This window comes from Dipodomys merriami, unplaced genomic scaffold (genome assembly GCF_024711535.1).
Source record: "Dipodomys merriami isolate MVZ:Mamm:240054 unplaced genomic scaffold, mDipMer1.0.p SCAF_68, whole genome shotgun sequence".
NCBI lineage: Eukaryota > Metazoa > Chordata > Mammalia > Rodentia > Heteromyidae > Dipodomys > Dipodomys merriami.
This window is the reverse complement of record NW_027206268.1, coordinates 3779605-3796144: the sequence shown is the minus strand read 5'-3', so window position 1 is coordinate 3796144 and position 16540 is coordinate 3779605. Positions and strand designations below refer to the sequence as shown.

General features: G+C 48.1%; 1 protein-coding gene across 1 annotated transcript; it reads left to right on the top strand.

Annotated features, from left to right (window-relative positions):
* The first annotated feature begins 7687 nt into the window (after nt 1-7687).
* A4gnt (alpha-1,4-N-acetylglucosaminyltransferase) lies at nt 7688-14513 on the top strand. Its single transcript, XM_070005284.1, has 4 exons — nt 7688-7765; nt 7991-8074; nt 8850-9276; nt 12976-14513. Exons 3-4 carry the CDS (start codon nt 8866-8868, stop codon nt 13594-13596), a joined length of 1032 nt encoding a protein of 343 aa, XP_069861385.1. The 5' UTR covers nt 7688-7765; nt 7991-8074; nt 8850-8865; the 3' UTR covers nt 13597-14513.
* The last annotated feature ends 2027 nt before the right edge of the window (nt 14514-16540 follow it).

Here is a 16540-nt window from a genome sequence, read left to right as displayed (position 1 = left end):
CTGATAATCTAGGGTTTCAAGTGTGAGCCACCAGTGCCACCAGTTAGGATAGTCTTAGGTTCACAGTAAAACAGAGGATGGTCAGAGATCTCCCATAGACCCTCTACCTCCACGTATGCCAGACTTCTGCTAATCTCACATTCCTTTACCACTCAAGTCCGTATATCCAGACTGACAATCATCTCCCAAAGCCGATGGCATGTGTCCTTCCGTTCTGGCTGCTGTGTATTCTGTGGGTCTGGATGGGTGCCCAGAATCACATCCAGCCTTCGAGCATCCTGCAGGTGATTTCACCAACCTGACAATCCTCTGTGCCCTTTCTCCCTCAGCCCCTGTCCACCCTTCACCCTTTTGCTGCCTCTGTAATTCTGGGACCTGCACCTATCCCACAATGCCATATAGGTGGCAGCCTCCCGTGTGTAAGTAACCACACGCAGGGCTTTTGTCACAGAAGCGTTCGGCTCCTGTGCTAAGAGCATACATAATGTGTGCTCACGTAAGCATTCAGCTCCTGCGGGGTCACGTAAGCATTCAGCTCCTGCGGGGAAGAGAGCGTAAGCAGCTGCTGCCTTATCGCCCACAATGCCTGCCCCATTCTTTGCTAAACCCTAATTAAGGGCTTTGGCTCATTTCTAAGTCATAGTTTTTTTTTTTTTATTATTTTGAGTTTATTGAGTTGCTTTGTGTGTGTGTGTGTGTTTTGGACCAGGACCTCATATGTAGCCCAGACAGACTTTACCTTTATGATCCTCCTGTCCCCTGCACTCCACTATGCTGGGATTACAGGATTCCACACGCACACCACCACACCTAGTTTATGGTCGAATTTTATAAGTTCTTTGTATATTTTGGAGAACCATTCTTGGTCAGATAGGTATTTTATCAGTATTTCCCTTCTCGGGATATGGCCTCTTTCTGTTCTCTTGACAGAATAAAATCTTGCTTGTAAACAGTGAGGGAGAACATTGTGGAAGAGAGCCATGAGTCAGGGAGAGAATGTCTCGCCTCATGGTAGGGGAGAGGGAGGAAAGAACGAGAGAGAGAGAAAGATCTGAGACTTCATCTAAACCTGATCACTTAAAGGCCTCAACTTAAAATAGCATCACATTAAGGTGGCAGGGTTTCAATATAGGAATTTGGGAGTGACACAAATATATAGTCTATAATAGTTTATTGAGTTCTTTCTCACAGATGGTTTATGAAAGTACAGGGGAGGGACATCTGGTAAGCCCAGATGTTCCATATTCTTCTATTTTTGTGTGTGTATGTGTCTGTGTGTGTGTCTGTGTGTGTGTGTGTGTGTGTGTGCCAGTCCTTGGGCTTAAACTTAGGGCCTGGACTCTGCCTTCTTTTTACTCAGTGCTAGCGTTCAGCCACAACTCCCTTTCCACATGTTCTTGGTAGTGTCTCAGAGTTTCCTGCTCAGGCTGGCTCCAAACTGTGATCCTCACATCTCAGCCTTCTGAGTAGCTAGGATTATAGGTGTGAGCCATCAGTAGTACCTGGCTTAAATTCCCTCTTCTGGGCAGGAAGAAGGAATTAAACTCTGGCTCCTAGAACTTACCTGCCCACTATCAGAAAGTCACTGGCATTTTCAGGCCTGGTTTTTTTATTTTTTTCTTTTGCCAGTCCTGGGGCTTGAACTCATGGCCTGGTCTCTGTCTCTGAGACTCTATGTGCTCAAGGTTAGCACTACCACTTAAGTCATGGCACCACTTCAGGCTTTTTCTGTGTATGTGATACTGAGATGGAATTGAACCCAGGGTCTGATGCATGCTAGGCAAGCACTCTACCACTGAGCCACTTCCTCAGGCCCAGCTCTTTAGCCTTAAAGAGTTGGGCTGAGAACATATTGGTTCACTGGAAACAATTATTTTACCTTATCTCCCCACCCTTGTCCCCCAGCAAGCACTTTATCCTCAAGTAAATGTTAAAACGGAGATTCGTGCGTGGAGAATTATGCATGTAAATACAAGCATTTCCAGAGCAAACCCAGAAAGGTATTCTCAATAGCTCTGGAAGGTTCTATAAGCAGAAGGATGTTTGATTGGTATAACTTAACAGGCAACAAAAAGCCGGAAACATGAGGCTAGGACCATTTTATTGAAAACATAAGCCAGGTGCTGCTGGCTTATTTCTAATTCTAGCTTCTCAGGAGGTTGAGATCTGAGGGTTATGGTTCAAAGCCCACCCAAGCAGGAAAGTCTGTGAGACTCTTAACGCCAATTAAGCACCAAAAATAAAACTGGAAGTAGAGCTGTGACTCAAGTGGTAGAGCGCTAGCCTTGGGGAAAAAGCTCAGGAACAGTGCCCAGGCCCTGAGTTCAAGCCCCAGGACCGACACACATACACACACTCACACACACACACACACACACACACACACACACACACACACACACACACACACACACAGAGTGTAGAATAGTTGAAGCTATATCTTTTGAAACAATGTTGTGTTATATTTGAGTAGTTGTACAACTGAGTTCAACATGGCAGTTTGTGACTACAATGCATCTTTTTTTGGTAAGTCATGGGGCCTGAACTCTGGGCCTGGGTGCTGTTCCTCAGCTCTTCAGCTCAAGGCAAGCACTCTCCCACTTGAGCTACAGCGCCACTTCCAGTTTTCTGGTGGTTTATTGGAGATAAGAGTTTCACGGCTTTTCCTGCCTGGGCTGGCTTTGAACCACGATCCTCAGATCTCAGCCTCCTGAATAAGTAGAAGGATGACAGGCGTGAGCCCCCAGCACCTGGCTATACTGCATCTCGACCAGTGTGACCCCTTCTATAATTCTCCATCATCTCTCTTAACCCCACCCCTCCCCTCCAGTTACCTGGCTCAATTTTTACATATATACATTGAATATTACAACTACATTTTCCCACCCTTCCTTCCTCCATTCACCTGCCCCCACCCCCACGCCTCCCTCCCCACAACCCATGTTCCAGCTTCCTGGTATTCCTTTAGGTAAACTAAGTTATAGTTCTTTGAAGGAGTTACATTATTGCATTCTCCCCTGTGTGTACCCTACTTTAGTCAGTGTGTGTGTGTGTGTGTGTGTGTGTGTGTGTGTGTGTGTGTGTGTGTTTTATCTGCCAGTCCTGGGGCTTGAACTCAGGGCCTGGGCATTGTCCCTGAGCTGCTTGGGCTCAAGGCTAAAACTCTACCACTTGAACCACAGCATGGCTTCTAGCTTTTTCTGTGTCTGTGGAACTGAGGAATGGAACTCAGGGCTTCGTGCAAGCACTCTACCACTAAGCCAGCCACCTTCCCAGCCGTGTGTGTGTGTGTGTGTGTGTGTGTGTGTGTGTGTGTGTGTGTGTGTGTGTGCGTGTGTGTGCGTGTGTGCGTGTGTGTGTGTGTGTGTGTGTGTGTGTGTGTGTATTTCTATGACTTTGTTTTTCTTTTTCTTTTTTCTTTTTTTGGTCAGTCGTGAGGCTTGAACTCTGGGCCTGGGCGCTGTCCCTCAGCTCTTCAGCTCAAGGCTAGCACTCTACCACTTGAACCACAGAGCCAGTTCTGGCTTTTTCTGCTTATGTGGTACTGAGGAATCGAACCCAGGGCCTCTTGCATGCGAGGCAAGCACTCTACCACTGAGCCACCTTCCCAGCCCCCTGTATATGTTTTTATATATGATTTCTAGTTTAGATCTAACTTGTGGTAGCCATTTCTTTGCCACAAGCACATTTTACTCAGACCCTCAAGTACTGACTTTAGCCAGCCATCATTGTCTTCAGGATTTAGTGAATAATGCCAGTTCTCCATGTGAGTTATTTGATTATTAATTTTTCCATGGATTCCCAATATTTAGTGGGAATTGATTCCCCAACTGAACCCCAAAATGATCAGGTCTAACTAGGTCCTCTCCATATAAGCGAAGCCAACCCCTTTACCTTTATTCCAGCTTCCAGACAGAGAAGAAAGAAATGGGTGCTGGGTGTCAGTGACTCACGTCTACAATCTCAGCTCCTCCACAGGCTGAGATCTGAGGATCCTGGTTCAAATCCAGCCAGGGCAAAACAAGGCCTTAAGATTCTTACCTCCAATTAACCACCAAAAGGCCAGAAATGGAGATGTGGTTTAAATGGTAGAGTACTAGCCTTGAGCTAAAAAGTTCACGGACAGCTGGGTGCTGGTAGCTTACACCTGTCATCCTAGCTACTCAGGAGGCTGAGATCTGAGGATCCAGGTTCGAAGCCAGCCTGAGCAGAAAAGTCCTTGTGAGACTCTTATCTCCAAAAACAGAAGTGTTAGCACTAACCTCGAACAAAAAAAATCTCAGAAACAGTACCTAGGCCTTGGGTTCAAGTCCCAGGATAGCCCCCCCCCAAAAAAAAAGGAAAAGAAAGAAGAAAAGTAGCAGCAATGTCGATTAGATAGCACTTTGTGTATTTATTTTGTTCTGTTTGGAGCTGAATGTTTTAACAAGCTTATCAGTTCCAGTTGCTTAACAAATATGATAAACCGGAACTGTGGTCCCACAGACTCCTGAACAAACAGCACAGGAATGGTTGGGGCTAACATTTCCTTCTTGCCATAAAACCCCAGTTGAAAGAATCCACAGAAATTATGAGGTGTACTTTCCATGTGAGGTGCAAGTCAATAAACGTATATTGTGAAAGAGTCCTCTAGCATTTGTGGCTCCATACAGTGGGTCTTTTACAAAAGGGGATTTGAGCCCTAATCACCAAACGCTTTCCACTGCAAGTTATCTGAAGAGATAGAGAAATTTCTCCTCTTTTTCTGTGGTTTCCTCCTCTGGCCTTCCCTTTATACTAGCTCCAAAAGCTCAGGAATAGCCTTGTAAAATAGAAGTAACATTGGATTCAGAGATCTGGTTTTCCCCCATTCAGCTTGTTTATGTATTTATTTGTGCATGTGTGTGTGCATGCGCACGCCAGTACTTAGACTTGAAATTCATGGCCTGGACATTTGTCCCTTAGCTTTTGTTTTTTTGTTTTTTGGAGGGGTCAAGGCTGATGCTCTACTACTTGAACCACACCCCCATATCCAGCTTTTTGGTGGTTTATGGGATATAAGACTCCCACAGATTTTCCTATCCAGGCTAGCTTTGAACCATAACCCTCAGATCTCAGCCTCCTGAGTCAGCTAGGAATACAAGCATAAGACACTGGCGTTCAACTCTGCTTCTGTATTCATAAGGAGTCACACCAATGCACATTTCCTAAGGTGTCTTCAGCCAGCCACCATTGTCCAGGCATCCCACCCCGAGTAGGTTAGAAAGAAAAAAAAGAAGTTCTAGGAAGCAGAAAACTTTTAAAACCTCCACGTCACCAGAGCGTGTGCACCTATACATCACCCCAAAACTGTGCTCTGCTGCACCTCTCTTTAGATTCCTACAGGTTGCTTGAATAGTCGGATGACATCTGAGGCTTAAGGTACTGTAGCAAAGCTGGGGCTCCCCATTCAGGGTGCCCTAAGCCCATCCTTGCAGTCTCCAGAGGGATCTGCGAATAAGTCTGCGGTTCTTGCTTCTGCTAGGGTCCCCTGCCTGAGCAGACAGGAGCAGTGGAGGCCAGAGCAGAATGAAGAAAGGAAGGTGTGCTCTTGGGAAGGACGCGTCTATGGGATCTTGGAAGTTCTACCTACGTTGAGATGACTGACGCCTGCTTTCTTCCTTTCTTTTTTGAAAATCAATGAATGAATTTAGGCCTGAGCCCTGTCTCTGAGCTTCTTTTGCTCAAAGCTAGTACTTAACCACGTGAGCCACAGCGCCACTTCCGGCTTCTTCTGTGGATGTGGTACTGAGGAATCAAACCCAGGGCTTCGTGCGTGCTAGGCAAGCACTCTACCACTGCGCCACATCCCCAGGTCCTGTCACCTGCTCTCTAGAACATCTCATTAACCCTCACAGAGGGGCAAGGATGTCCTTTTCAGGACACTGTCCCTTAGCTTTATCTGCTCAAGGTTGGCGTTCTACCACTTGAGCCACAGCACCACTTCCAGCTTTTTCTGTTTATGTGGTGCTGAGGAATCGAACCCAGGGCTTCATGCAGGCAAGGCAAGCGCTCTACCACTGAGCCACCTTCCCAGACCCTCTTTTTTTTTCTTTCTTTCTTTCTCTCTTTCTTTTTTGTCAGTCCTGGGGCTTGAACTCAGGGCCTGAGCACTCCACTTTGGCATTTTATTGGTTAATTGGAACATAAGAGTCTCACAGACTTTTCTGTTCAGCTGGCTTCAAACCTTGATCCTCAGATCTCAGCCTCCTGAGTAGCTAGGATGACAGACGTGAACCACTGGTGCCTGATTCGTCCTCCCTCCCTTCCTTCCTTCCTTCCTTGTCCTCTCTCTCCCTCCCTACTTCCCTCCCTCTCTTTCTCTCTCCCTCCCTTGCTTTTCTTTTCTTCCCTGGTAGAGAGTGACAGTTCTTCTTTGATCACAGAGCAATTTTGTCCTCATAATGAGCCAGAGGTGGAATCATTTCCTGAGCTTCACAGGGGAGGAAAGACTTGGTCTGGTCTCCCTGGTCCACTTGGGACCGAGGGAGCTGCAACTATGAACATGGTACTAGCTCCTTCACACCCTTGCTTAGTTCCTGGTGAGCAGCTCACCGAGAAGATTCTGCTGGCTGACTCATGGTCTCATCCATCTCTGTCTGGCACAGGCCATTAACTACTTCATTGCTTGCTTGCTGGCTTTGAACTCAGGGCCTCATGTTCACCCCGCTGGCCCTCTACCACTTGAGCCAAGGCTCCACTTCTAGCTTTTTCAATGGTTCATTGGAGATAGGCGTCTCACAGACTTTCCTGCCTGGGCAGGCTTTCAGCTATGATCCTCAGATCTCAGCCTCCTGAGTAGTCACGGGCTCTGAGGACAGATACTTATTTGGAGTGGTGGGTAGCTCCAAAGAGGATAACTCAGGGCTTGTTACAGGGGTGATGGGGGTAGTCCCTAGAGTGAGGCTCTCTTGGGAGGTGTGTAGGCTGCCACATTTGATGATGACGGTCAAGCTGGGTTTGTGAGAACGAGAAGGGGCTCAAGTCACACAGGAATTCACACAAGCTGGTGGCTCATGCCTGTCATCCTAGCTACTCAGGAGGCTGAGATCTGAGGATCGTGGTTCGAAACCAGCCCAGGCAGGAAAGTCCATGAGACTCTGATCTCCAATGAACCACCAGAAAACTGGAAGTGGCGCTGTGGCTCAAGTGGTAGAGCGCTCACCTTGAGCACAGAGAGAGAGAGGCTCAGGGGACAGTGCCCAGGCCCTGAGTTCAAGCCCCAGGACCTGCGACCCTCCGCCCCCCCCAAATAAAAGTTGTAATTGATGAGTTTGTGTTTTGTTTTGTTTTCCCATCGAGCCTCATGCTTTCAAAGGAGCAGTTAGACCCAATGCCTAGGCCTGTGTCTCTCTCCATGAATTAGATTCAAGCTAGACAGAGCAGGTGCAGAAGCCATGAACTATGGATTGATTTATGCTAGAACGGTTTCCTCCAGATGAAACTGTCCCCCCCCCCCAGCTCCATACAGCCCCAATCAGTATGTGAGTCTTGGGAGAAATCCTGTGAACCCTAATTGTCACCTGGTGTCTGTTTGGGGGGTGTATGTGGGGAGAGACTTAGTCAAGGGAGGAGCTTACTGGGACTTCTTGTGTGTAGCCCTTAATCTTTTGCCAATTGTTTACTTACCTGTGAGTTGTTCAATTGGAAGACTGGGTGGTGATTTATCAGAAGGTATACCAGGAAAAGTTGGTCCTGGTTTTCTAAGACCTCCAAACCTGGCTCACACCAAGTGTCTGGCTAGAAGGTACGCTCTAATTTGCTGGGTTTGTGTTTTCTAGAGTGGGCTGGAGTTTGAGCCACCATTTATGGAGAGACAGGTAGTGCTAGGGTGGTGTTCAAAGCCTAGGTTTTGGGTGGCTTCAAGTTGGACTTTCATGACTGCTACTTGCAAACTGTGTGTTTTGAACTTTCTAACTCAGCCATTTGAATCTTCGCTCAATAGGCTTCTTAAATAATTTTTCCCCCCCAGGAAATGCTTCCTGGATATTCTCGGATATTCTGCAAACCTGTCTTCTGGAACTTGTGATTGTTCTGCTTCTTTGAATATTCACAAGTAGGTATTTTCTTCTTCTTGGGTCTCATTGCATGATGAGAATTTAGCTAAACGATGTTGAATGGGAACAGTAATGGTGAGAGTCTGGATCATAGTTCTGATCTTAATGGGATGATTCAAATGTTTCCCATGAAGTGTGGTGGTGGTTGATGTATGATCTGATAATAGGCATAATTGATCAGCTTAACAAAGCTTCTTTATACTTTTTAAAAACGATGCCCAAGTTGATTCCATTCTTGACATCAAAATGGTCCAATGGCTTTTTTCCTTTATTCTCTTATGCTAATGCATTCATTACTTTTTTTCCTGTTACCTGATTATTTTCCTAAGTTGGATCATTCTTTTTTTTTTTTTTTTTGCAAGCCTGGGACTTGAACTCAGGGCCTGGGCACCGTCCCAGTGCTCAAAGCTAGCACTCTACCACTTGAGCCACAGCGCCACTTCTGGCTTTTGTTGTGTCTGTGGAACTGAGGACTCGAACCTAGGGCTTCATGCACGGTAGGCAAGCGCTCTACCACTAAGCCGGCTTCCCAGCCTCCTTAACTTTTTCACTCAAGGCTAGCACTCTATCGCTTGAACCACACCTCTACTTCTAGGTTTTTGGTGGCTCATTGACGATAAGAGTTTCTTGCTTTGGCTGGCTTTAAACAGAGCTCCTCAGATCTCACCTCCTAAGTAGCCCGGGATTCTAGGCATGTGCTACTGGCTCTTCTACCACTTTTGTTGGGTACAGTGTCCCGTCAGGGCGATTGCTCATGAAGTGTCTCCACTGAAGCAGGAGGCTGGCGGACATGCTGAAGGAGCTCCAGGTGTCCCTGTCGCTGGTCCTGCTACTTGCCTGTGGCTTTCTCTACCGGCTCAGCCTGAAGTCCCGCTGCCTCTTCTCCTGTCTGCCTCCTTTCAAGTCCCCCCAGGGGTCCGAGGACCTCTTGCGTCAAGGCCGCAGTATAGTATTCATAGAGACCTCCGAGAGAATGGAGCCCACGCCCCTGGTCTCCTGTGCCGTGGAGTCTGCAGCCAAGGTTTATCCCGAGCAGCCAGTGGCTTTCTTCATGAAGGGGCTGAGTAATGCCACCCAACTGCTCCCCAGCTCCAGCTACCCGGCCTTGTCCCTGCTCTTGGCCATCGACAACGTTTTCTTCTTCCCACTGGACATGGAGAGACTGTTTGAAGGCACCCCTTTATATGCGTGGTACACTCACGTAAGTGCTCAGGGAGACTAAGAGTTGGGGGGGGGAACCACCAGGGGAACACGGAGCTGGGTTTCCATCCACCCAACTGTGTCGATGGGTAAACTGAGGGCAGAGGTAGGACTGGCACTGAGATCCTTTGACTCTTACTGGCTTTCTTCCCATCCTGTGAAGTCCTGACGGAAGCAAATGGAAGACTCTTAATTAGTTAATTAATTAATCTTTAATTTTAATTTTGTGGTCAGTGGTGGGTCTTGAACTCAGGGCCTAGGTACTGTCCCTAAGTTCTTTTGTTCAAGGCTTGGTGCTCTACCCTTTGGGCCACATTAGTTTTCTGGACATTCGTTGGAGTTAAGAGTCTCAAAGACTTTCCTTACCTGGGCTGGCTTTGAACTGAGATCCTCAGATCTCAACTTCCTGAGTAGCTAGGATGACAGGCGTGAGCCACCAGGGGTGGGCTTGGGGCTCACCTTTAGATGGGTATCTTTGTGTCATACCCATTTCTTTGAGGACCTTGATCACTTTGGAGGCTCTTTTAAATTCTGTTTTCTTCCCCTAGTTTTGGGGCTTGCTCAGGGCGGGCACACTGTCCCTGAGTTTTTATGCTCAAGACTAATGCTCTACATTACACACCTCCATTGCCAGCCTTTTGGTAATTAATTGGAGATGAGAGTCTCATGGACTTTCCTGCCCAGGCTGGCTTTGAACCACGATCCTCAGATCTCAGCCTCCTGAGTTGCCAGGATGACAGGCGTGAGCCACCAGAACCTGGCCTAGAGGTGCTTCTTAATGGAATGAAAATTTTGATATCTTTTCTAGACATGTGGAACATTAAATTTTCATGATAGCTTAAGCTCACCTTTGTTAAGTTTCTCTCTTTCTATCTTGCACCAGAGGTAGTAGCCAGGCCGTGTTTAACATGAAAATGATGTAAGTAGCAAATTCATAACGTGTCAGTGGGATTCTTCTATTCCAGATCAGATTATATTGAGGGATGATTGAGGGATTCCTGGAGCTCTTAGAAATGTTATAACCCTCTGCTTAGCACCATAACATGATAAGGAAATAATATTTCAATGTAATATTCTTATCACAAAGGATCCAGTCAGGGAATACTCCGAAGGAAATTATAAAGCTGGGCACCAGTGGCTCACGCCTGTCATCCTAGCTACTCAGAAGGCTGAGATCTGAGGATCACAGTTTGAAGTCAGCCTGGGCAGGAAAGTCCATGAAACTTTTATTTCCAATGAACCACCAGAAAATAGGAAGTGGTGCTGTGGCTTGAGTGGTACAGTGCTAGCCTTGAGCGCCCAGGCCCAGAGTTCAAGCCCCATGACTGATAAAAACAACAAAAAAAGCTAATCAAGAGCATGAGGCTCTGTGTTCAGCCCCAGTACAGACAGACACACAGACACACCTACAGACACACACACATTTTTCATATACATATATGTGTGTGTGTGAATTTATATATAATATATATGCATATATTTGTCAGCCATCATGAACAGCATGATGACATTTTTAGATGAAGAAGATACTAGGGGAAGAAGATGGATACTTTTAGATGAAGAAGATGAAGATTTCTGACAAGTGTTAGTTGTATCCAAACTTCTAGTATTTTCTGTGAGAATGCTGCTGTTTGTACTGATTACTCTTTATCTCTTTTCAGTTCATTGTTTTGGTCATATTTTGCCATTTGTAGTTGTTTCTGATCTCTCTCTCTCTCTCTCTCTCTCTCTCTCTCTCTCTCTCTCTCTCTCTCTCACACACACACACACACACACACACACACACAGTCATCTCATCAGCAAAGCGTGGCTAGTTTTATCTGCAACGTGGAACTTCTCTCTCCACCCCCTGCCTATTGCCCTGTTCCAAGCAGCCACCATCTCCTCCTGGATCATTTCAGCAGCCTCTTAACTTGGCTGTTTCTGCCTTTGAGTTCCTCACCCCTGCTCCAGACTCTTTTCCACTCAGTTGCTGGTGTGACCCTTTGGAAACCAACTCAAGTCACATTACCTCCCCCTCTCTCTTTCTCTTTTTCTCTCTGGTAGTTTGACCTCAGTGTATTGTGTTCCTTTGGCTCGCTTGCTCAGCTGGCACTCTACTGCTTGAGCCATGCCTCCAGCCCTGCTTTTTGCTGTTTTTTTTTTTTTTGAGCTAGAATCACATTGACTTTCTGCCCAAGGCTGACTTCCAGCTGTGATCCTCTAGATCTCAGCCGCCTGAGTTAGCTAGGATTACAGAGGTGCGCTACAGGTGCAAAGCCCACCCCAGCCTCTGTGATCTGTGCCCACTCCTCCCCCTCTCTGTTCTCACACCTGCCCCTCTCTCCTCTCTCCTCTGCTTCTGCCACACAGCCAGACTCTGCTACTGCCTCAGGGCCCTTGAACTGGCTGTTCCCTTTCACCTCAAACCAACAGTCTTCTCTCAGATAATGGCCATGCCTTCCCCACCCACTTGATTCAAGGTTCTGCCCGATCTTCCGGTCTTCCATACCTGCCCCTTTCATAGCTCTCTCACCCAGCTTTGACTTCTCTTTGTAGTCCTTATCAACAGCCAGCAAAGTGTGTATTTGCCTATTTCTTGTCCATGGTCTCCCAGGAGGGATTTTGGTCCCTTTCTTTGCTGCTACAACCGTGGCAGCTGGAACAGAGCTGGCTCTGTGGATACCAAAGCAGTGAACAAGCAAGCCAGGGCACGCCTTTGAAAATTCTGCAGCTAGCATATGCATTCTACCTTCCAAGACCTTTGTTTCTCCCCTTCTCAGATCAGCTTGTTAGCATTTTGGAGGACTTGTGTTTGCTTCTTCCTCCACCGTTTAAGATCTGTCCTGGAGTGCAGAAGACATACAGCTCGTTGTGAAATCCCCGCTGGATGTCTTCGTGTACCTTTCCATTGTTTTTAATTAAAAAATAAATAAATTAAAAAAATAAAAGTTCAATGAAATCTTCAAGCGTTGTTAAAAAATCTTTCTGTGGATATGAATTGCTGTTAAACGTTTTTTACGTTAGGAGGTAAGTGTGGAGAGTGGGTGAAATTAGGCTTGATGGCAAATAGGTTTGGGGAAAGCTACTCCGGGCCATACCCCTCGTCCTCCTCACTGCTGATTGGCTCCGGACCACACTACTATTAAGAAGCCCCTCCCTCTTCTTGATGCTGAATGGCTCTAGGCCCCGCCTCCTCCTGGGAAGCCCCTCCCTCTCCTCACTGCTCCTTTGGCTCTGGCCCCGCCTCCTCCTGGGAAGCCCCTCCTCCTAACTGCTCCTTTGGCTCTGGCCCCACCTCCTCCTAGGAAGCCCCTCCCTCTCACTGCTCCTTTGGCTCTGGCCCCGCCTCCTCCTGGGAAGCCCCGCCCCTCACTGCTCCTTTGGCTCTGGGCCCCGCCTCCTCTTGGGAAGCCCCTCCCTCTCCTCTCTGCTTCTTTGGCTCTGGGCCCCGCCCCCTCCTGGGAAACCCCGCCTCCTCACTGTTCCTTTGGCTCTGGGCCCCGCCCCCGCCTGGGAAGCCCCGCCCCTCACTGCTCCTTTGGCTCTGGGCCCCGCCTCCTCTTGGGAAGCCCCTCCCTCTCCTCTCTGCTTCTTTGGCTCTGGGCCCCGCCCCCTCCTGGGAAGCCCCGCCTCCTCACTGTTCCTTTGGCTCTGGGCCCCGCCTCCTCCCGGGAAGCCCCTCCCTCTCCCCCCTGCTGATTGGCTGCTGCTCCTGTAGATCAACAGCGACAAGGAGAAATACTGGCTGCACGTCAGCTCGGACGCGTCGCGCCTGGCCATCATCTGGAAATACGGCGGCATCTACATGGACACGGACATCATCTCCCTCAGGCCCATCCCGGAGGCGAACTTCCTGGCGGCGCAGGGCTCCCGCTCGTCCAGCAACGGGGTGTTCGGCTTCGAGCCCCGCCACCCTTTCCTGTGGGCCTGCATGGAGAACTTCGTGGAGCACTACAACTCGCACCTCTGGGGCAACCAGGGCCCCCTGCTGATGACCCGGATGCTGAGGGTGAGGTGCAGACTGGGCGATTTCCAGGAGCTGGGGGACCTCAAGTGTCAGAACGTGTCCTTCCTGCACCCCCAGAGGTTCTACCCCATCCCCTTCCGGGAGTGGAAGCGTTACTACCAAGTGTGGGACCCCCCGCACCCCAGCTTCCCGGCCTCCTACGCCCTGCACCTGTGGAACTTCATGAACCGCCGGGAGAGGAAGACCGTGCAGGCGGGCAGCAACACCCTGGCCGAGCACCTCTACCGTCAGCACTGTCCCAGGACCTACAGGGTCCTGGTTCGAGGCCCACAGGGCTTTGTGACCAGAGGCCTGGGCCCAAGGACCCAGTAGAGCCCAGGCTGGGCGGCTGCTGTGTGACCCTGTGGCACTGGGCCTCCTCCTGGACTGCGATTATTGCTTTCTTTGAGTCTCAGGAGGAGTATGGCTGTCTACGCTAACACAGACCCAGAGAACAGTGGCTGGAGGGAAAAAATTTTAAAAAAGCCACCAGGTTATCTCTCTGTCATGAACACAGAAGTCTGAAGGCAGGTGATTCAGGGATGGGGAGATGGTCACCAGAGGCGGGACACTACAGTTAGGTTCAACTTTTTGTTGTTGTCATTGCTGGTCATGGGGCTTGAACTCGGGGACTAAGCACTGTCCCAGAGCTCTTTAAGGTGAGCAGCTCTACCACGCTGAGCCACAAGCGCCACTTCCAGCTTTCTGGTGGTTCACTGGAGATGAGAGGCTCAGGGACTTTCCTGCTTCGAACGGTGATCCTCCTAACACAGCTTCCTATGCGGCTAGGATGACAGGTGTGAGCTACCAGGCCCTGGCCTAGGTTCAACTTTTGGCTTACCCCCAGGATGGCTTTCTCTTGGTTTGTCCCTGGAATTCCTGCTGGATTTCTTTCTTCTAAGGCGGGGTGGGAAGGGCAGGAGTCTCAGGGTTAGTCCTTCCCAAAGGAGTAGGGGAGGTGTTACAAGTTGGTTCTCATTTCTGTAAGTGAAGAATGCATAGCTCATGGTTCTCCAACGCCAATTTCCTGAACATCAAGGTTTTGTGGGCCTTGATTTTGTGGGCTTGGTTAGAACCTTTCTCACCATTTCAAAACACATGGTTTTCTTCTCATGAGACTAAATATGATGTAGCTATCCTGTTTCCTTGAGCTGTGCTCTGATGATATGAATTTACTGTGGCCATTAATGATATTTTGATACTTATAGGTGCTTTGTCTAGGATAGCATGTGGGAAAGAGGTGACCAATGGGTGCCATAATAAATGCATTTTGCAACCTGGACAATGGTAGTAGTGGTATGTGTATGTGTGTGGGGGGGGTTGGGAATTGGATATTATAATTTTGTATGTTCATTTTGGTTTTGCTGAGAGTTTCACATGTTCAACTGGTAATGTGTTTTTCTTTTTCTTTTCTTTCTTTCTTTTTTTTTTTTTGTCGGTCATGGGACTTGAACTCTGGACCTGAATACTGTCCCTTAGCTCTCCAGCTCAAGGCTAGTGTTCTGCCACTTGAGCCACAGTGCCACTTCTGGTTTTCTGAGTGGTTTATTGGAGATAAGAGTCTCACGGACTTTCCTGCTCAGGCTGGCTTTGAACCTCAATCCTCAGATCTCAGCCTCCTGAGTAGCTAGGATGACAGGTGTGAGCCACCAGCACCCAGCTATGTTGTGTTTTCTTATGTTGTGAATTACATCTTTTGTCCACTTTCCTAGTGGACTGTTTTTCTACTTTATCCATTTGTAACCATTTTCCATATTAACAAGACTGACACTTTATGATTACATTGCAAGGTTTTTGTCTGTCCTTTCGTTTTTCAGTTCATTTATTAGGTGATTTATATATTCATATATATATATATAGATAGATAGATGTATTGCATGTGTGAATGCATGTTTGTGTGTGTGTGTGTGTGTGTGTGTGTGTGTGTGTGTGTGTGTGTGTGTGTGTACCAGGAATATGTGTGTACCAGGATTTGAACTCAGAGTTAGTGTCTCACTTTTTTTTTTTTTGTCAGTCATAGGGCTTGAACTCAACCTTTGGGATCTGTACCTGAGCTATTTTTGCACAAGGCAAGTGCTCTTACCACTTTGAGCCACAGTCCCACTTTTGGTTTTCTGGTGGGTGATTTATTGGAGATAACAGTCTCACAGACTTTCCTGCCCAGACTAGCTTTGACTCAGCTGAGTCTCTCACTTGTGCTTGGCTTTTTTGTTCTGGGCTGGCACTCCACCATTTGAACCAAGTCTCTAGTCTGGCATTTTGCTAGTTGAGATACAGAGTCTCACAGACAGAGCCCAGGCCTGGAGTTCAAGTATTATCTTTTAAATCATCATCTTGCCAGGCTTTCTTGCTTACAGCTAGGGTTCTACCATTTGAGCCATGCCTCCAGTCCAGCATTTTACTAGTGAATTAGAGATAGACTCTCAAGGGCTGGCTTTGAGCCACTCTCTCCGAGATTTTAGCCTCCTAAGAAGCTGAGATTACAGGTATGAGCCACCTAGCTTGGCCACAAGTTTCATTCCCTCATGTTTTTGTCGTGTAAATTCAGTGAATTGGCTTATCACGGACTTTCCTGCCTACAGCTGGCTTTGAACCATGATCCCCAGATCTCAACCTCCTGAGTAGCTAGGATGACAGGTATGATGATGTTATTTTAAACCTAAGTTAATCATGTTTGGGTCTTTGCCTTCCATTCTTCAGGATAGATACCCAGAAATCGAATTTGCTGGCTCAGGTGGCCAATTCTGTATTATTATTATTTTTTTAGAGGTCCTAAAGAGAAAAAGAGAGGCAAGGAAAGGAAAAGGGGAAGGAAGAAAGGAAAGGAAGGCAAGGAAAGAAAAGAGAAGAAGGAAAAGGAGAGAACACATCCCAGACAAGCCAGATGTGGAAAGGCAGGCTGGTAGGGGAGAGGGGGGGGAGGGGGAGGCGAGGAAAGCCACCAGGAGGGAACTTGGGGTGCTGTTGGTTAGTTCTGAGCCTCAGGCCTAGGTGAAAGACTGGAGCACACCCAAGGGCAAGTGTGGGTGCTGGTGAAGCCCCAGGAAGTTCCCTTTAGTGTCCTGCCATGGGTCCCGGCTCCCCACTGGCTAAAGGCTGTGCCCAGGCCTTGTACACCCCCCTCAGGCCCTGTGGTAGTGGGGTGATCAGAGCAGTAAGAAGCAGCCAGCCAGCCTCCAGTCCTTTGGGCAAGGCCTGATATCCCCCCCCCACTCCTTCTTTCTTCTCCTTCTCCTCCTCCTCCTTCTCTCTCTCTCCTCCTCCCCCCTCTCTCCCT